This window comes from Abramis brama, assembly GCF_963993115.1.
Source record: "Abramis brama genome assembly, chromosome: 7".
Lineage (NCBI taxonomy): Eukaryota > Metazoa > Chordata > Actinopteri > Cypriniformes > Leuciscidae > Abramis > Abramis brama.
Genome location: NC_139969.1, coordinates 6,768,148 through 6,790,071, shown reverse-complemented (window position 1 = coordinate 6,790,071; position 21,924 = coordinate 6,768,148). Strand labels below are relative to the sequence as shown.

Genomic DNA, 21,924 nt, shown 5'->3' with positions numbered 1-21,924 from the left:
TATATGGGGACTTTCCATTGACTTAATGGTTTTTATTATGTACAAACTGTAAATTCTATCCCCTAACATTATACTCTACACAGAAACCATTTTTACATTTTTACATTTTCAAAAAAACATAATTTAGAATGACATAAGCGTTTTTCCTCATGGGGACCAATGTTTTCCTCATGGGGGCATCACTAGGTTTTCTGGGCCCCTGTAGAACTCGGCCCCAATGGCCTGCACACAGCACCCTTTCATCTCAGCACCACATCTGACTCTAAGGCGGAAGAGGAACTTCTATGCTCTACACGCTTCATGTTTCCGCTTTACACATAGGAAGCCACAGCATTCTTTTTGAGCTTCATTTTATCTTTTTAGTTTGTTACAATGGGAGTAAATCATCTACTTGTATTATTTCTTTTTCTTCTGACCTTCCAAACAGGTAAAAAAGAGACATGTTTGTTATATAACTGTTGAACTGTTAATAATGATTATTGTGACAGTGATGATTGCACAGGGCAAGGCTCAGATCACCATATTTATTAGTATATCCTCTAGGCTACCTCTTTATATATATTTTTTAATAAAATTATCAAATTTACACTTATTTTTTTTATTCATTTGTAAAAACATATTCTGAAAGAAACTTACCACACTTTAGTTCTTATTTTAGACCTCTATTAATCATTTTGTATTTTTTTTAATCATAAATCATAGACGTGAAGAGTGTTATGTAAGGGAGAGATTGTTAGTCGCTAAATGTTTTGCAGTTCTGATCAGTAAGGTTTACACGCACAGCTCTTACTAGCTTGCCTCCATTACACAAAGAGAGTGGGAACCTGAAAAAAAAGGTCATAGCTTCCTTAGGTCAGGGGTAAGGGTAGACATTCATAAAGTTGATATGGTGCTTAAAAAGTTTACTTAATGTGTTATAACAGTCCACTGAACTGGGGAACAGGACCCTGGTAACTTACAGTAGGACCCTTTTCATGTGTTCGTTGTGTACCACAGTAAATATGGGGAACATAGGACCCTGGTAAATATGCTCCCTTAGAAAGTACACGGATTTATACAACTCTAGCCTAAAATATTATAAAGATGTGTATATGAGTTATATCTCTTGGATGCGTTGTCTGCCTGTGTACATGTACACATCTAATGGAGTATCTTTTGAAAGGCTATAGATGCGTCTCATTCAGCTACCCAGCTCTCTAGGTCGTGAATCGGTATATCGTAATTCAGGCACTGCTGAGGACTCTCACAACACACAGACACATGACTATTTCTGGTGACATGACAACAACCTTGTTATTAGCTACTGGTATTTATGCACAACAGCAGTGCAAATATCATTCTGACATTATTTGTTTATGTTATTGAAAAGTACATTTTGTGTATCACAAAATAAACTATATAATGCTCGGACACTCTCGGTCTCTCTCGCGCACTGTCGAGCGTGCTCTCGGACACACTCGGTCTCTCTCGCGCACTGTCAAGCTATGGAGCTCATAATATGACAAAACGATTTGAATTGTGTAAATTTGAATTATTTGCAAGTGTAATCTAACAAAATTGAATTTTAGGTGGTAGTTTAAATAGTTCTGAATTTGATTTTTTTTAAACGAATACTGAACATTTGAAATTTAACAAATTGAAATGTTTTTATGGCTTAATTTTATAGACGTATTTTCAAACAGCTAGTTTTTTTGTTCTGAATTCGTATACTGCAAATATTCAGTTTAAAAAAATACAGATTCAAGTTTTCAAGATGAAGAAATTCGGAACTTCAAATTCAGTTTTCTAAAATTCAAGTTCAAAAATTCAATCTCAAAAATTCAGATCTTACAGAAAGTAGGTCACAGGTCATCCACAGGGAAGAGTAAAGGATCTCAGATAAGTCGAACAGAGCATTTTGGCTGCGCTGCAGTAGTTTTCTGCCGCAAACTCGGTGGTGGTTCAAGAGAATCTGTGTATCTTTCGTTCAGTCGTTTTTTATTTAATATTAAGAGTAGAAAAATGAGAAAACAGCTTGAGTATTAGATTTCTAATATTCTAGTAATAATAGTCAGCTGCAGCAGTTGCACGGAGCTTACAAAACGCGTGTATTTCAACTATAGGCTACATTTAATTTTCTCATCAAACAACTAGACTAACGAATGGCTCGGTACAACAGAAGAGCCTAGAAAGTTTTATCATGAAACACGCTGTGATTTATTCCAAAGTGACTCAGGCATATATAATGCAACGTTATAACGTTAAATAATCTAAATGTTGACTTTCAAAAGTAGGCGCACCAAGAAGGCTATTCTCTGTATTTTGGTTCATTTTTGGTGAGCGCCATAAAGATCTAAAGAGACCGAGACGCGCTAAAGCAGCTCACCATGTTGTTTTATTTATTTTTCAATGACATGATATTTTGTAGTCATTTTGAATGTACACAAATAAAAATATACATTTTACTGTTTCGAATGATGTCATATTATCTGTATGACTATAAATAACAGAGACTCTGTTATTTATAGTCATACAGATAATATGACATCATTCATATTTTCATATCATTCATATTACACTGCTGGGAAATAACTTAATACTCTGTTACAGAGTATTAAGTTATTTCCCAGCAGTGGAACAAATCCAAGAGATGGCGCTCGCGCATCGCGCTCTCACACAACATAGTATCAGTTCTGGCGTTGCTTCATATCGCAGACTGTTCATTATAAAAATGAAACACAATCAACCAAACATATAAAAAGTTATTCTGCCTAATTTAATTGGTCTGTTGTACAATATAAAGGGCAAGCTGTGCCGCACACAGTCCTACTTGTTATTCCAAACATTTACCTTGCTGTGAAGACGCTGATTTGGAGACCTGCTGCGGATATGGGTACGGCCAGGAAGGGTCAGGGGGTGAAGGTGGCTCGGGTCGCATCGCGCTCTCACACAACATAGTATCAGTTCTGGCGAGACGGGTGTGGCTAACCTCTATAAAAGGAGCTCGAAAAGGCTGATTCACTTGATTTTCATAGCCGAAGCGAACCAGAGTGAACCGTACGCACGGCAGAGAACGCAGTACTCGTTCCCTCTTCTAGAGAGAACCGAGGTTACATTAGTAACCGAGTACGTTCTCTTACGAGAGTTCTCTCGTACTGCGTTTTTGTAAAAACGCTGCGGGAACCCCTTGTAAAACGCTGTGCGTGCTGGGATAAAACACCGATCACTGGAAGCTAACCTAGGTATACAGTGCATAATCACCAGATAGACTCACAGAGAGTCTGGGAATAAGGGGGGGGGGACCTTAATTCCCTATATTGTAGCGTCCGCAGACGCAAAACATGACCTCACAGAGAGAGTCTAGAGACAAAAGGGGAATCCCTCTGTCCTTATATGGTCGCGTCCGCAGACGCGAATATGACATCAGACAGACAGGGTGGGGAACCTGAACTAATGTGGGAAATGTGGGTCTTACACAATTCTGCCCATAAGACAGTCGGTAGCGCGCTGCGCATGCGATTTCAGTGTTCTAGTTAGACAGCTGATTCGACTACACCGATAGTAGCTTAGCCTGCAAGGCGGGAACCTCTAGGTTGTAAAACCTAATAAATGTAGACGGCGAGGCCCAGCCTGCCGCCATACATATGTCCTGTAAGGAAATCCCGCTAGACCAAGCCCACGAAGAGGCGACGCCTCTCGTGGAGTGCGCTCTAACGCCCAACGGGCACTGGAGTCCCTTGACAGTGTAAGCCAGCGCTATGGCGTCAACTATCCATCTGGATAGGCTCTGTTTCGAAACAGCCATTCCCTTGGAACGTCCACTGAACGAGACAAAGAGCTGCTCAGTCTGTCTGAAGACAGCAGAGCGGGACACGTAAGCTCTTAAAGCCCTAATGGGGCAAAGAAAACTTGAGTCCCCTTCCTCACTTGATCCCGGCAGGGCAGACAGGGAGATAACCTGAGCCCGAAACGGCGTGTTGAGGGATTTTGGCACATAACCATGCCTAGGTTTGAGTATGACTTTAGAGTCATTAGGTCCAAACTCTAAGCACGCTGGGCTCACGGAGAGCGCGTGCAGGTCGCCTATGCGCTTCACCGAAGCGAGAGCCATCAAAAACACTGTTTTAAAAGACAAATGTTTGAGGCTAATAGATTGGATAGGCTCGAAAGGGGCACCTTTCATGGCCGCCAAAACCGTAGAAAGGTCCCACATAGGGACTGAAGGAGGTCTGGGAGGATTCAGCCTCCTAGCTCCCCTGAGGAAGCGGATGACTAAATCGTTCCTTCCTAGTGACTGACCTAGCGTTGTTCCAGAGAACGCTGCAATAGCCGCCACATAAACTTTGAGCGTGGAAGGGGATCTGCCCTTATCCAACAGCTCCTGTAGGAAGGAGAGAACCTCCATCACCTCACAATCGAGGGGTGATAGGCCCCGAGCTGTACACCAGCCGGAGAAAACCGACCACTTCGAGGCATAAAGCCGCCTAGTCGACGGTGCTCTAGCCCCCTAAAAGAGCGGTATTCATCACTCCCTCTGCGAGATCAACGGATATCCGTTGAGCGCCCACACATGAAGGGACCACAACTCCGGGTGTGGGTGCCAAATCGAGCCCCTGGCCTGCGAGAGGAGATCTTTCCTCAATGGCACTGGCCATGGAGCGATGTCTGCTAACTGCATCAGGACTGGAAACCATGCTTGGTTCTTCCAGAACGGTGCTACAAGCAGTACTGAGCATTTTGTTTCCCTGACCCGTTCTAACACCTGAGGCAGGAGGGAGACGGGGGGAAAAGCGTATAGCAGTCTCCTCGGCGAATATGCGCAAGGATTTTCCTGGTCGTGAGCATTTTGAAACTGCGTTTCACTAATGCTCTGTTCAGCCGTCTTAGATCCAGTATGGGTCTGATACCACCGTCCTTTTTGGGGACCAGAAAGTATCTGCTGTATAGCCCCCCTTCGCTTTGAGCTTGGGATACACGCTCTATCGCCCCTTTGCTCATCAGTTTTGATATTTCGGCGCGAAGTAGGTGTGCTACTTCTAAAGTCACCGTAGTTTCGACGCGCGCTGTGAAGCGGGGAGGGCGTCGACAAAACTGTAGCGAGAAGCCTCTCTTTATAATGTCTAGCACCCAGACCGAAACCCCTGGAAGCGCTGCCCATGCCTCTGCATGGCTGGCTAAGGGTTGGATGCGAAGCGCGCTCTGTTCGCCGTGCGACAGAGGTGCTTCGGGGCGCAATAACATAGGCGTTACGCCTGTGACATTTGAGGAGAGGAGCGCGCTTAATACAGCGGGCAGAACGCTCGTCCTCGACCCTACTACAGTGCTTAACAGAGTGAGGGAGGGCTGAGAAAGTCTCGTGGGACTCATGCTGTCTGCTAGTAAATGTGGGCGGGAAACGGGCACATTCACTGCTTTGGACGCGCTGCCTGCCTGAGCAGAGCGAGCGCGCACAGGTCTCGTTTTTACAGAGAGTGGGACATAGTGTTCGTGGGCACTGGGAAGTGGGCACTTTTACTATGTTGGAAGCGCAATCGACCTGAGTCGATTTTATGTGCGCGAGCCCTAAGTGTAGGGCTGTGCTTGTGTGTATGGATGGGCACTGAGGAGTGGGCATCGACATTACATTTATAGCACCATCGGCCGTGGCCGGGACACCAGAAAATACACTCTTTTCGGGATATATCTGGGTAGCCGTAAAAACGGCTTTTGTGTGCAGGCAAGCGGGCAGCTGTGCGGGCTTGCGCTTTGCAGAAAACGCTGGAACAGTCGCAAATCTTGGGGCTGAAACAGCGGCGCGCTTGGGTGAGAGACCGGCCGCAACGGGGCTCACACACCTGCGCTTTCCTAGGCATGCTAGGACTTCTTAGGGGCTTCCGGCTTCACTGTAATCCTCGGCCGCGGCCCGCGCTGAGCGGGGCGTCGGTTGCTAGAGCGAGAGCGGGGCCGAGAGCTGCGCTGCTGTCGCTGCTGTGAAGAGGCGGCCGAAGGCGGGGGCTGAGGCTGAGAGCTCCGCGGGGTCTGTTTTTCACGACTCGCTGCAGAACCAGAGCGCTTCGGGAGGAAGTGCTTGAAGGCTTGAGACGCTTTCTGAGCTTCGGTAAATCTCTCTACGAACTCGGAGAGAGAAGATCCGAAGAGGCCAGCGGAAGACAGCGGGGCGTCGAGAAACGCGGTGCGCTCGGAATCAGCCATCTCCGTGAGCGTCAGCCATAAATGCCTCTCAGCAACAGTGGCGGAAGCCATACACCGTCCCATGGCTTGTGCAGCAGACTTGGTAGCGCGGAGGGAGAGATCCGAAGCGCTTCTCAAATCCGCGATGCAGATAGCTTCAGGCCCCATCTCGTCCAGCTTACGGAGGAGATCACCCTGGAATATCTGCAGCGTAGCCATGGTGTGTAGTGCCGACGCAGCCTGCCCAGTGGCGGAGAAAATTCGCGCGAGCAGCGTCGACGTCATGCGGCAGGCTTTGGAAGGCAACACCGGTTTAGTCCGCCGTCCAGCAGAGGGCGGGCAAAGGTGGGTCGTTATCGCCTGTTCCACCGGCGGAAGTGAAAGGTAGCCTCGGTCTTTAGCATTATCCAAGGAGGAAAATGCTGGCGACACAGACGAACATGTTCGTGCTGAATAGGGAGCGTTCCAGGCCTTCGCAACTTCTTCGTGAAGCTCAGGAAGAAAAGGAGCGGGCTTTGATTCCGGAGAGGTGCGCTCACCAGGGAGGAAACTACCATCCAGCCGGGTGCGAGAAGGGAGCTCCGGTGCAGACCACTCGAGGCCGAGGCTCGCCGCGGCCAACGCGAGTACTCGCATGAGCTCCTTCTCGATGCTAGCTCTTGTCGAAGGCCTACGGGCAGGAGGCGCGAGATCCTCGGAGCTCGCCCAGTCCTCGCTGCCTGAAGCTAGCAGAGAGCAGGAATCTTTCTCCTCCGACGCGGCTTCGGAAACAACTTCCTCTGATGAAGCGGCGGCAGACTGCGGGCGCTGAGCGTCAGGAAGTGATTCAGGGGAAGCCGGTGAAGCAGGCGGGCGAACCGGCGAGCTTGGTCGGGTTGGAGCGGGTTCCGGGGCCCGCTGCGAGCGGCGCTTCTTACGGCACGGCAGCGCGGCGGGGAGTGCAGGCTCTGAGAAAAAAGCCAGGCGAGTCCTCAGAGTCACCATCGGCAGAAGCTCGCAGTGAGGGCAGCCGCCGTCAGCGAGCGCGAGCGCTGCATGATCCTCACCCAAACAGGAGACACAGATGACATGACGGTCTCCCTCGGTGAGTGGGGCTCGGCACGAGCCGCAGGAAGGCATCTTTAGAAAGACGCAGCTCTTTTAGGGGGTGAGTGTTGCAAGGCGAACACACACACACACACACACAAGAACAATAAGTAAAGGATATGGCGTTGGAAAACGCAGCAGGTACGGCGGTAGAAGGCGGCGTTGGCCAGCGGCTTCGAGGGCTCGTCCCGCTGAAATGCTTGCCTCAGACGACGCGTGCTTCCTCGTGATCCAGCGATGCGTGAGCTTCGCTGAAGAGATGAAAATCAAGTGAATCAGCCTTTTCGAGCTCCTTTTATAGAGGTTAGCCACACCCGTCTCGGCGGGTAGTGACAAGGAGGGCGCGAAGCGCCCTCATTGGCCTGACGTCACTTCAGGCCTCGCTCGATAGGCTTATGCAGTTGCCGCAGAACAGCCAATGAGCGAGCAAGCTGTCTCGCCATAGCTGTGTACTGCTGCAACGCGCTTTACATATATGGAAAATGTAGGAACATTTTTTGCTTCAGTATTCGTGAAAAAAATAGTTTTTCCCGCAGCGTTTTTACAAAAACGCAGTACGAGAGAACTCTCGTAAGAGAACTTGTAACTTCTCAGTAATGATTTCATGTTTAAGTGTTTAACTCCATAATTTGAATGGCATATTTAATCTAAATGTTTATATCAGAAGTAAAACAGTTTAAATCATTATTTTATTTATTTAAACTGCGTCAGTTTCACTAAACGGCCCAACGCGCTCGCTGGCGCGGACATTTAAGAAGGGATGGATATTTGCTTCAAGTGACAGGCTTGGTGAGTGAAATTATATTTGTATTATCTTTCTGTAGATGTTTAATTTTCTTTAGATTTTCTGTCTAAAAGTGACCAAAAAGACACTTAACTCCAGCTCACCATCGGTGTCGCCAAAATGCTCCATCTCTAAAACGTTCGTACGCATGGGTCAGAGTTTGCGTGCAGGTGCGCAAATTTTCCCGTCAAGTTTGTTTTTATAAATCACAACTTATGCGTCGGAAGTGTTTTGTGCATACGCAACGGTGTGTTTTGTGCGTCGGTTGTGTTTTGTGCATACGCAACGGTTATAAATGAGGCGACCAGGGGCCCCATTTATAACCATTGCGTACGCACAAAACAGGCCCTGAAAGAGGCGTACGCCACTTCCGACGCATAAGTTGTGATTTATAAAAACAAACTTGACGGGAAAATTTGCGCACCTGAATGCAAACTCTGACCCATGCGTACGAACGTTTTGGAGATGGAGCAATTTGGCGACACCGATGGTGAGCTGGAGTTAAGCGTCTTTTTGTTCACTTTTAGACAGAAAATCTAAAGAAAAAATACAAGATAATACAAATATAATTTCACTCACCAAGCCTGTCACTTGAAGCAAATCCCTTCTTAAATGTCCGCGCCAGCGACCGCGTTGAGCCAACTGACGCAAATAACAGTTTAAATAAATAAAATAATGATTTAAACTATGTTTTACCTCTGATATAAACATTTAGATTAAATATGCCATTCAAATTAATGGAGAACACTTAAACATGAAATCATTACTGAGAAGTTACAACATTTTTTATATTCGAATTCAATCAATAGAAATATTTGTTGCGGGTGCGATGTTTTTGAACACTTTTTCCTGTGGCGTGCTGTGTTTTAATGTTTTAACCACAGAGATAATTGCTTATCAAGATAATACAAGATTGTCTGAGAAAATAGTTTCGTGCAAATAATGCCCAAGGCCTATCTGTTTCCAAAAATATAAATCAATTAAAAATACTATTCGGCCAGTGGAAAAGATGAAATGTATTTTACACTATTTGATTTATGTATTCAAAAACAAGACAAGGATAGGCAAGTACATGATTTTTATTAATGTAATGTGTCTTGTACCATTAAACGTTATCACGTGGATGAATGACCATATGCAAATGAGGATATGCATAGTAAAACTAGGCGTTGTAAGCTCCATATATGGTTATTTCAGGGAGGAGACGCATGTGCGCACAATCTTCCGCTGACTGGGATTTATAAAGTGAATTCTGCGCAGGTGCTGGCGTACGAACGGTTTTATGAATATTTATGAATAGTCTGAATATTTTTTTGCGTAGGTCATTTTTGGCTTTCGGGCGCACGTACACTTTTAGTACGGTTCCTACGCACAGTTTTATAAATGAGACCCCTGTGCAGTAGTGAGCAGGAAGTAAAGCCGCGAAATCAACGCTCCGCCCTCACTCTCGCAGAATGCACTCAGGGAGAGTGCATTTTGCACACTTTTTTAAAAATTGATTGCAGTACGACAAGAGGCTTGTTAAAATAAAGTAAATACAATCTCCTCAGTCCTCCGAAGATCCCGAAAAAAATGTCCGTTGGTGCTTCAGTGACTACTTCGCTGAGAGAACCTGTCAATCACAGCTGTCAATCATGACGTTACACCACCGCATCACGTAACTAACTAAAAACCAACTTATTTTTGAAACAGACACTTGAACTTACATCAGCGTGATAAAAACGACAGCAAATGAAAGAAACCACCTTTGGAAAAAAGATATTTGAAGTGTAATTTAATTGTTTAGTTGGTCTCACTAAAATTCTCAATAAATTTATTATTTATTTTTGGTACATTATTCAGTATTATATTGAGAGCATTTCTTGTTGAATAACACGGGGAGGCGGGGCTTATGACCTATACTAGGACCAGTCACCGGAGGGCGATCGAGACGTTTTGGCTTCACTTTTCAGGGCTTGTGCGGCACGCTTGATCTCCACCCCCTGATCACCCCCTGATTTTTTAAACCCACCCCTAAACCTACCAATCTCCACCCCTTAGATCTGGATCCAACTCCACCCCCTGGATCTCGTGTACTGCAGTGAGGTGCTACTGCACTGTTGAGCGCTTACAGACGCTCTCGGTCTCTCTCGTGCACTGTTTAGCGCTCTCGCTGCGTTCGCCTCTGTCACACACACCAGACAAAAAAAACTTTGCAGGTCCTATTGCTGAGAGAGAGAGAGTCTACTCGGATGAAAACCACTTCAGTGAGCTCAAATATAGTATGGCAGCATTTTATTGTCAGTGACGGTAACGGCGTTGTAACTGGGGAAACAGGAATTCGTTTGATTGCTTATTACTGAAAAAGATAACGCCGTTTATTTCTAACGCCGTTATTCCCATAACTGTTTATGTGTTGCCCCCTAGTGGGGCGATGACAGTGGTGACTACGCCACCCCTTGAACAAAACTGGTGAGAGCAAGGGGACTCTTTTATAAAGAAACACACACAGGCTTGGTTTAGCAAAGTAAAAAAAAGATACAATCTTTATTTCATCTTAGTTAAAAATGAGTCGCTTTAGGTAGTCAATAAATAACACACAAATTAATCATTTAACATAGGGATAAGCCATAGTTGGGTGAGCCACCAGAATATAAGCTTAACCAGGCCTAGGTTTCGATACCACACGTGAGCTAAGGCACACCACTTTAGAATAGAACAAACACTACAAACTCAGCTTACACATCACGGCAACATTGCTCGTTGAGCTGTTACAACAGATGCACACTTCACAGCATTACACTGCACAAATCGGTTCCAACTGGGTGAAACACTCTAAGGAAACCAGACTAGAACCCGGTAGGCTAATCTATCCTCTGGGCCCAATCCACACAGAGGCTATTAATAGGGAATGGGGGAAGACAAACAAAGAGAAGAAACCGCTAGCCGGTGGCCACCATCAGTTCACTAACACAAATCAGAGCATCAGATCATTATACCAAACGCTCAAACATGCCTAAACCTTCTAAAAGTAAACCAGATGCCCCAGACCCAGCACCTGTTGAAGATTGCGGGGCTCTGACTTTGGCGTCCATCGCCAAACTTCTCAAAGAAAACCGAGAAGCACTAACTTTGGATTTTAAAGAAACGCTTGCAAAGCTTGAGCATAAACTGGATCGAATTCATGATACTGTTGCAGCGCATTCAGTGACGATCGGCGAACTCGAGAAAAATGCAACTCAACAAGATTCACGCTTGGCAACACTGGAAGCAAACTGTGTCAAATTAAGTGACAGCAACACCAAGCTACTTGCGAAAGTAAGTGACTTGGAATCCCGGTATCGTCGACATCATATCAGGGTGGTTGGCCTACCTGAATCCACCGAAACACAGCAACAGCCGATAGTCTTCTACTCCAAAATGCTAACCAAGGTGTTTGGACACATTCTGGACTCCCCACCTGAGTGCGAATGGGCCCATCGAACCCCATCTGCCAAACCCCAACCAGGTCAGAGACCGCGGTCGGTCATCATTCGGCTTCACAAGTACCTCGTAAAGGAGAAAATCATCCGTGAAGCTCGGGCCAAAAGAGGCCAGTTGAAGTTCCAATCCCATCCCATCTCAGTTTACGAGGATTATCCACCTGAAATTGTGGCGCAACGGAAGGAATATAGAGAGGTGATGTCGAAGCTGTACAAACGCGGACTTAGACCAACGCTTCTATTCCCTGCCAAACTTTTTATCAAACTTAAGGAGGGAGGTAGGATGCACTTTTCTTCGGTTTCAGAAGCAAAGCAATACGTTAAGACATTGCCTTAAACTGGCTGGCTGGTGACCTGTGTGGTTATTTGAATAGGCTTAGTCCTTGTGTAAAACGGCTTTGAGAACTGTCAACTGTATTTTCTCACTGTGGGATTTGATCTTTAACCTTAAGATGCTTTAAAGGACCTTGGTCTGGTTGACTCTTATAATTTGTACCTGTGCAGTTTATTTTTTAATTTTTTTATTTTTTTATTTTTTTTCATATCCAAAACTGCTTTGATATCTTGAATAGGTGAAAAGACCTTATATGTTCACTGAGACTAACTTTTTGATTCTTCTTTTTTTTTTTTTTTAAACCTAATTTAGCCTATTTTGGCTTCTCATTTGAACAAAAATTATTTATGCATACCCAGTGATTGACTAATTAATTATACTCATAAATATGGGTGTTGAGATCACCATCAAATGGTACAAATGTGTCAGTTTGTGCCCTACATAAATCAACTTGTGGTTGTGAGTGGGTGTGGATGTGAGGGTGTGTGTGGGTGTGGGTGTAAATGGAGCAAGGTGCAAAAGAGAGTGCACCTAGGCAAGTGTGTATGTACTTCTTTTGATTTTTTGTTGTACTTAGGAATGAATGCTTTATGTGTATATGCTTTATCATGGATGTTGGATGTAGGACTAGGTCTACCGCTTTTGGATGGGTTTGGATGATTTGGATGATCTAGATGGGGAGGTTCGGCACTGCAGTGACATTGGTACATATATCACTTGCAAGCAATATGACCTAGAAAATCTAAAATACTTAAGTATGAATAATAACTTTTCAGTGGTCCATATCAATATCAGAAGCCTAACCAAACATTACGATCAATTAGTGTCAATGCTGTCTGCATCAGGTTGTAGCTTTGATGTAATTGCTTGCAGTGAAACCTGGTTAAATGATAGGTCATACGGTGATTCTCTTAACCTTAAGGGCTATAAACTTTATTACAAGAACAGATAAGGTAGAATGGGTGGAGGTGTGTGTCTTTATGTTAAATCAAGATTCCAGGCCAATGTCTGTGACAATTTGGCCTTGGATGATGAACAAACAGATTCATTGTTTGTTGACATAAGCATCAATGCAACCAGTAATCTCATTGTTGGCATAGTGTATCGCCCCCCTGATGTGAATCCTATTACTTTTATTAGTAAATTTGAGGAAGCTCTTTTTGATATCAATAGGAAAAATCGCAACTGTATAATCCTCGGGGATTTTAATATTGACATCTCTAGGGATGGTCCTATTAAAAATGATTTCATGAACACTCTTCACTCCTCCTCCTTTATATCGACCATTAATAGATATACTAGAGTAACTCACTCATCCAAGTCTATCATTGATAATATTACTACAAACATCCAAAATTCGAGGTTGGAGTCAGGTGTGGTTGTGACTGATATATCTGATCACTACCCAATTGTGCTATCTTTAAACCTGGCATCTAAACCTCCACTTAAACGCTGTAAGATAAAGATCACAGAGAACACTACAGCAGCTCCGTGATAACTTGGAGAGTAAGGTTTGGACTAGTGTGTATGAAACCCGTGATCCAGAGACTGCCTATGACAGTCTAATTCACAAATTAACGGAGTCCATCCACAATACCATTCCAGTGAAGACTGTCATATGCAGAAATGATGATCATCACCCTTGGCTCACTAAAGGGATTCTCAACTCTATCAAACGTAAAAATAAACTTTATAAGCTCTACAGGAAAAATCCCAATGATGAAAACAAAAGCAAATATTTTAAGTTTAGAAACAAACTCACTCATATTATGAGGAAGAGTAAACAAATTTACTACACCGAACATATAAATGCAGCCCAAGGTGACTCCAAAAGGACCTGGGCTGTGTTGAACAAAGTTCTAAACAGGGGCCAGAAGTCAGTTGTGTTACCTGAATGTTCGAATGACAATTCACCTTTATTAGCTGATAGTTTTAATGATTACTTTGTCTCATTAGGTGAAGATCTTGCCAAAAAAAATCAGACCTCCCAATGGATCTTCTTTTAGACATTATCTCTATGGAAATTACATGCAATCTTTCTTCATGAAACCTACTGACAAAACTGAAATTCATAAAATTATTACAAATTTGAAGAGCTCTCATACAGGAGGGGTTGATGGAATATGTAGTAAAATTCTGATAGCTGTTGCAGACATAATAGCACAGCCACTTACACATTGCATTAACCTATCACTTCTGTATGGTATAGTGCCAAGTATGAAAAAAATAGCCAGAATTATAAATCAGGTGACAAAAATAATATGGGCAATTACAGTCCAATTTCTGTTCTACCATCTCTGTCTAAGGTATTAGAGAGAGTGGTACACATTAGGTTAAGTCATTATTTGGATAAGCTTCATATTCTAGTAAGATCACAGTATGGTTTCAGGAAAGAGAACTCTACCTTTATGGCTGTTTTAGACCTTATTGAAAAAAATCAATGATTCTTTAGACCAGGGTGACTGTGGAGTTGGTGTTTTCCTTGACCTATCTAAGGCATTTGACACTATTGATTTTTAATATTCTTCTAGAGAAATTACATCACTATGGCATTAGAGGAGTAGCACTTGACTGGTTTAAAAGTTACCTACATGGTCGTAAACAATATGTGATGCTTAATAACCATATATCTCTAAAGAAAGAAATTAAATACGGGGTTCCCCAAGGCTCAATATTAGGTCCATTACTATTCAACATATATATAAATGACTTTGTGAATTCCTCTCAAGTATTTCAAAAGGTGATGTTTGCAGACGACACCAATTTGTTTTTGTCACATAAAAATTCAAGTGACTTACAAATTATTTTAAATGAAGAACTACAAAAAAATGTTGTCTGGTTCAAGTGCAATAAATTATCTCTCAACATTAAAAAAACTAACTATATAGTGTTCCAATCAAATATAAGGGCATCAGCCACAAAACAGTTTTGCCTCAATGTAAATGATGAGGAGATACTACCAGCCACTTCTACAAAGTTCTTGGGGGTTCACATTGATAAATGTCTAAATTTTAAATGCCACATTGATCACTTGATACAGAAGCTTTCAAAATATGTTGGTCTGTTCTTCAGAATACGGCACTATCTTACATTACCTGCTCTTCTTACCCTGTACAAAACTCTGTTTGAACCTCACATTAGTTATTGTAACGTAATTTGGTGTAATACCTACCCGAGTCACTTAAATAAATTAGTCTACAAAAGAAGATAATACGAGCCATATCGTGGTCTTGGTACAACACTCCCACAAGACCCCTCTTTCACTGCTTTGGTCTCCTCCGGCTTACTGAGTTGAATATATACCACAATGCGTGCATTATGCACCAAGTAGTTAATGTGACAAACAGCAGGCTATCTCAGCTCATTCCAATTAGTAGTCCGCTTCACGCTCATGCCACCAGGAACAAACACCTGATCACCGGTAAAACCAGAAGACTTAAAAGTGCAAGTTTGAGCATTACAAGTAGAGGCCAAAAGATTTGGAATGAGCTAGATGGCAAGCTGAAGGTGTTGAAATCTGTATCCATCTTTAAGAAAACACTAAAAAAGGAACTTTTACGCTTATATCTATAACCTTTCCAGTAGCCTACCTAGACTACAGTAGGCTAGATCCTAAAAGCATTGTCCTGATTCCCTTTTGTGTGTCTTATGTTGTATTGTGTATTTTTGTATGATATCACTGTTGTGTGATTGGTGTTTTTTTGTTTTGTTTTGTTTTAGTTTAAGTATTTGTTCTTAATGTATTATTTCAATATGTCCTCAGGCTCCCTATTATAAGCTTTGGATAGCTTCTCTGGGAGACCTGATTCACACATGACTATATGTGCCATTTGGTCTGTGCCATTTGTCTTGATTTTATGTGTGGGTGAATTAATAAAGTAAAGTAAAGTAAAGTAAAGTAAAGTAAAGTAAAGTAAAGTAAAGTAAAGTAAAGTTTTGGAAACGCGTGCACACACACAAAACAGTAGCGCCGTTGGCAATCACTCGGTAACACCTTAGCCCATCAAGAAAACATTAAAACCTCCCTTAGTGCACTGAACCCAAATAACCATTATAGTCATACAACAACAGATAGTTTGGACATACCTTGCACTACAAACAGCACCCAGGAACACTGCTGCACTCCAATGCGTCAGTAGCTAGCTACCGTGAATGGCTACCGGCATGAGGACCCCAGGTGCCTATACACCTGCCTGCGCTTAATTGCCAACCTCTCCCACCCACATTAGGTGACGTAGCAATACGGGAAAGAGTGAAAGTGAGCGAGAGGCGGAGAAAGAGGGAGAAGAGAGAGGGAAAAGAGAGCACCTCAAATCCACAGGCTACATATGTATGCAATTTTATATTCAGTAATACACTTAATAATATATAGATATTGTATATGTGATCAGATATGGTAGGCTACTGCATGTGTAATATATTGCTGATGTATTTACTCATGCATTATAAACACATATATAGACTAGAGATATACATAATGTATTTCTTGTATTTTATAATTATTCACAATATTAATGTTCCACATTTTTGGCTAGGTGGCAAAAGTATCCATGCATGCAAATACCAAAAATATTCATCAGAAAGACTATCACTGTGTTTTGAAAAGGACTTTAAATATAGAGTACCTTTACAGATCATCTTCGTTGTATTAAAATTTTAAATGACAAAACTCAACCCAGTCTCTTTTTTCACTTTTATCAATATTAGCCATTATAAAAGTATAAGTAAAAGGTACAAGAAGCTATACAAATAAAGCAAACAATTCAGTCAAACATACAAAGTCAGCGCTCTAGTCTAACCATACAACGGTAAAGTTAAATAGCTTATAAAGTTATGAAACTTCCCCACAGCCAAAACGATTGGCCAGGGAACAAATTATAGATTCACAAGACCAAAAATCGCCCATTAGATATAGACAAGACGAATTATATCTCATGTTTAACCACTACAGAGACGCCAGAGTCCGCGGCAAACGCCAGAACGACTGCCGAGGAAAAGCTGTTCCAGGCGGGGTACATGAGCGCCCGGTCATCGCTGGATCTCACAACTGGATCAAATTTTCATAAATCTTTAAATAAACCACAGATTTGAGCTTTAAACAACTACATTCTCGCCTGAAAAACTCTTAAAACTACATTTCATGATACAGAAACAGTAGTATTATATTTCAACTGTGTTAAAAAATGGCGCTTCTTATGTTGTCATTCTCCTTGGCGCAGCCTAAGCTGTCAATCAAGCTGTCAATCAAAGTTAACCACGCCCTTATTTGTCATTCATTTTATATCTAAATACGATCTAAACTAACGAGTCAGAAAAAAATTCACCCCCCTCACAGTTGTCAGGCACTCGGAAGCTATCGAAAAATACAATAAAAGTCCATGGGACCAACCTGTAAAAACATGAATTTATTCTGTGAAAACGGACATTTTAACATGGGGTCTATGGACATTTGCTCCCTTTTGGGACCTCCCTCTAGCGGATTTTCGATGTATTGCAGTTTTTCGCACTTCCGGGTAGGCTTCATTTTACAGATCAGAATGTTGCCGCTTGATTCTGACACAAACACTCTGTCAGCTACACTGTTTACTTCTGAATATTATAGTTTGGTTCCAGAACGTGATAAATCCATTTTGATTAATTTGAGTAAAAATGTGTTTTCTTTACCAAGAAAGTGGCAAGATGAAAATGACTATTTTCTGTTTCAAACTTTCACATAGCATCTTTAGGTTATAATAACATAAAAAATTCAAATCCAGATTTTGATTTTCAAAGATCTATTATAAAAACGGATTATTTTCCCCCAAAAATGCAATAAATTCATGACACTTTTTTTTTCAAAATGCAATTAATCCATTGAATCAATATAAAAGTTATTTTTTATCATATTGAAACTGTTGAAATCAGCCATCGCTAAGAAATATCTCCTGAACTTTTTTGACGGCGATCAGCTCACAAAAACTGATTTTGCACGGGCACTTTCCACTGCTCCCTGAATCCACGCACTTATTCATTTGTGGATGTAAACTGAATCTGTAAGTCAGCTATGCTGTTTACTTCTGAATATTATATCCCTTTCTACCATGCACAAATAAAAATGTCACTGAACTTTTGCTGTGTAATTGTAACAATGAGCACTCAAATACACCAAACCAACAATTACTAAAAACACACACAAAAACTGATTTTGCACGGGCATTTTGCACTAGTCTATCTATAAATTACAGAAACGTCTGTCTGTCTGTCTGTATGTCTGTCTGTGTGTCTGTTAACCGCTGTAACGCCACGCCAACAGAGGGAGCCCTCTCCTGAATTCTGACTGTGTGCCACTCCCTCTGCTCACTCTATGGTTACTTCCTGTTTGGCGGCCATTAAAAGCATGGCATGACCAAACAAGCCTTGCGAAGTATTGCCAGTTCTACTGCCTTACCAAGCATTCTCTATTCATTGTCTGATTACTTTGTGTATGATCTTTGCCTGCCTTCATTGATATCTGTCTCTAGGATTACCCTTTGGATTTTGACTGCCTGTTTGGATTGTTTCTGGAGTTTGACCCTTGCCTGCCTTCATTGATATCTGTCTCTAGGATTACCCTTTGGATTTTGACTGCCTGTTTGGATTGTTTCTGGAGTTTGATCTTCTCGCTTGCCTGCTCTTCTTCTGCCTTTGGATTCCCCTTGGTTTGGTTGCCCTTTGGACATTTACCAGTGTTTTTACACATTGCCTATTTCTACTCAGTCTGCTGCCTACACTTAATAAACTTCAGCACATGGATTCTAATACTGCCTCCGCCTCCTCCTTACAACCGCATATCTCTCGAACCGTTAGTCCGATGGATTTCAAACTTGACAGGTGTCTTGCTACGGGCGGATGAGAAATGCTAAAGATATCGTTAAATATATCATTTTTAAAAGGTTGTGGTTTAAAAATAAACATTCTGACATTAGAGGGTTGTATCGTTCAAAGAAGCCCCAAGAAGGTTGTGGTTTAAAAATAAACATTCTGACATAAACACTCTGTCAGCTACACTGTTTACTTCTGAATATTATAGTTTGGTTCCAGAACGTGATAAATCCATTTTGATTAATTTGAGTAAAAATGTGTTTTCTTTACCAAGAAAGTGGCAAGATGAAAACGACTATTTTCTGTTTCAAACTTTCACATAGCGTCTTTAGGTTATAATAACATAAATTCAAATCCAGATTTTGATTTTCAAAGATCTATTATAAAAACGGATTATTTTTCCCCAAAAATGCAATAAATTCATGACACTTTTTTTTTCAAAATGCAATTAATCCATTGAATCAATATAAAAGTTATTTTTTTATCATATTGAAACTGTTGAAATCAGCCATCGCTAAGAAATATCTCCTGAACTTTTTTGACGGCGATCAGCTCACAAAAACTGATTTTGCACGGGCACTTTGCACTGCTCCCTGAATCGACGTGCTTATTCATTTGTGGATGTTAACTGAATCTGTAAGTCAGCTATGCTGTTTACTTCTGAATATTATATCCCTTTCTACCATGCACAAATAAAAATGTCACTGAACTTTTGCTGTGTAATTGTAACAATGAGCACTCAAATACACCAAACCAACAATTACTAAAAAACTGATTTTGCACAGGCATTTTGCACTATCTATCTATAAATTACAGAAACGTCTGTCTGTCTGTCTGTATGTCTGTCTGTGTGTCTGTTAACCACATATCTCTCGAACCGTTAGTCCGATGGATTTCAAAATTCGGGCACGAGTAAGTGCAGTGCCAAGTTTGACGTTGTTTGGATGAGAAATGCTAAAGATATCGTTAAATATATCATTTTTAAAAGGTTGTGGTTTAAAAATAAACATTCTGACATTAGAGGGTTGTATCGTTCAAAGAAGCCCCAAGAAGGTTGTGGTTTAAAAATAAACATTCTGACATAAACACTCTGTCAGCTACACTGTTTACTTCTGAATATTATAGTTTGGTTCCAGAACGTGATAAATCCATCTCTATAAATTACAGGAACGTCTGTCTGTCTGTCTGTCTGTCTGTGTGTCTGTATGTCTGTCTGTGTGTCTGTTAACCACATATCTCTCGAACCGTTAGTCCGATGGATTTCAAACTTGACAGGTGTCTCGCTATGGGCACGAGTAAGTGCAGTGCCAAGTTTGACGTTGTTTGGATGAGAAATGCAAAAGATATTGTTAAATATATCATTTTTAGAAGGTTGTGGTTTAAAAATAAACATTCTGACATTAGAGGGATGTTTCGGTCAAAGAAGCCCCAAGAAGGTTGTGGTTTAAAAATAAACACTCAGTCAGCTACACTGTTTACTTCTGAATATTAGTTTGGTTCCAGAACGTGATAAATCCATTTTGATTAATTTGAGTAAAAATGTGTTTTCTTTACCAAGAAAGTGGCAAGATGAAAACCACTATTTTCTGTTTCAAACTTTCACATAGCATCTTTAGGTTATAATAACATAAAAAATTCAAATCCAGATTTTGATTTTCAAAGATTTATTATAAAAACGGATTATTTTTTCCCAAAAATGCAATGAATTCATGACACTTTTTTCCCTAAAATGCAATTAATCCATTGAATCAATATAAAAGTTATTTTTTATCATATTGAAACTGTTGAAATCAGCCATCGCTAAGAAATATCTCCTGAACTTTTTTGACAGCGATCAGCTCACAAAAACTGATTTTGCACAGGCACTTTGCACTGCTCACTGAATCAACGCGCTTATTCATTTGTGGATGTAAATTGAATCTATAAGCAGGCTATGCTGTTTACTTCTGAATATTATATTTCATTCTGGTGCGCTTAACGTTATCGCTGCTGTGTAATAGTAGCCTATGTTATTCACCAACTAAACATATCCTATTCAATGCGTTCACAGTCTCTTTCACGGGCATCATTTGTAGTAGCTCTCGAACCGTTAGTCCGATTGATTTCAAACTCGACAGGTGTCTCGCTACGGGCACGAGTAAGTGCAGTGCCAAGTTTGACGTTGTTTGGATGAGAAATGCTAAAGATATTGTTAAAAATAGGGCTGCACGATTTGGGGAAAATGTCATATTGCGATAATTGAGGTCAATATTGTGATTGCGATATAATTAACAAATGGTTTCATGTGTCAACTTGCTTGGTTCTCAAGGAAAATAAATGCACACACAGAGTAGTGATAATCTGCCTAAAGAAAAAAGTTCGTTAGTCAAGAGCAGTGAGTGTCTCTGTTCCCTTTGTTCAGATATAATTAGTGGCTACTGTGTACTGTCCCTTTAAGACCAGCCGCTGCTGTCAGAGACGCGGATCTCACGCGCCTCATTCTCTCACGAGTCATCACAACTCTTCACGTTCATCATAAGACTACTCTTATGTTATAAAGATACTCGACAAAAAGACATTTTGGCATAATTGTGTGTGTTATTGTTCGTTCAAGCTCGAAAGAGAACTGTATTCTGGCATGCTGTTTTGTGCGCACGCACGATATTAGCGCGAGTCTTTCTGTGTGTCACAGTCAGGACATTCACAGGCGTTCATTTTGGCATATATGTGTGTTGTTCGTTCTACCGCGAAAGAGAACTTGATACTGGCGCGCGTCTATCCGTGGGTGGAGGACAGGCAGCGCGTTCTTTTTTGTCTTATCGCGCATGAATGGTTTAAAAGCATTTGCATGAATAAGAGCGGGATCGTAACACTAGCCAAAGGATGACAAAAATTAACAGATGCTGCGTTAATTGCATTAACAGTGCTAATTTGTTTATTTAATATAAAATCGCAGCATTTTGCGTCATATAATCGCGTAGGATTGACATCGCGATTGCGATTGCGATACGATTAATCGTGCAGCACTAGTTAAAAATATCAGTAAAAGAAGCACTTAGAAGGTTGTGGTTTAAAAATAAACATTCTGACATTAGAGGGTTGTATCATTCAAAGAAGCTCCAAGAAGGTTGTGGTTTAAAAATAAACATTCTGATATAAACACGATGAAAACCATATTTTCTGTTTCAAACTTTCACATAACATCTTTAGGTTATAATAACATAACAATTCAAATCCAGATTTTGATTTTCAAAGATTTTTTACAAAAACTGATTATTTTTTTCCCAAAA

At 41.5% G+C, this 21,924-nt stretch overlaps 1 protein-coding gene across 3 annotated transcripts in view; it reads left to right on the top strand.

Annotated features, from left to right (window-relative positions):
- The first annotated feature begins 300 nt into the window (after window positions 1-300).
- LOC311086747 (CD48 antigen-like) overlaps window positions 301-21,924 on the top strand; it is a 38,563-nt gene continuing 16,939 nt past the window's right edge. For 2 of the 3 annotated variants that reach the window (XM_084119793.1, XM_084119794.1), the window contains exon 1: window positions 301-427. In XM_084119793.1, the coding sequence (XP_083975919.1) occupies window positions 373-427 (55 nt within the window). In that variant the 5' untranslated portion in view covers window positions 301-372. The remainder of the gene's footprint in view (window positions 428-21,924) is intronic. The other variant, XM_084119792.1, reaches the window with a different exon arrangement.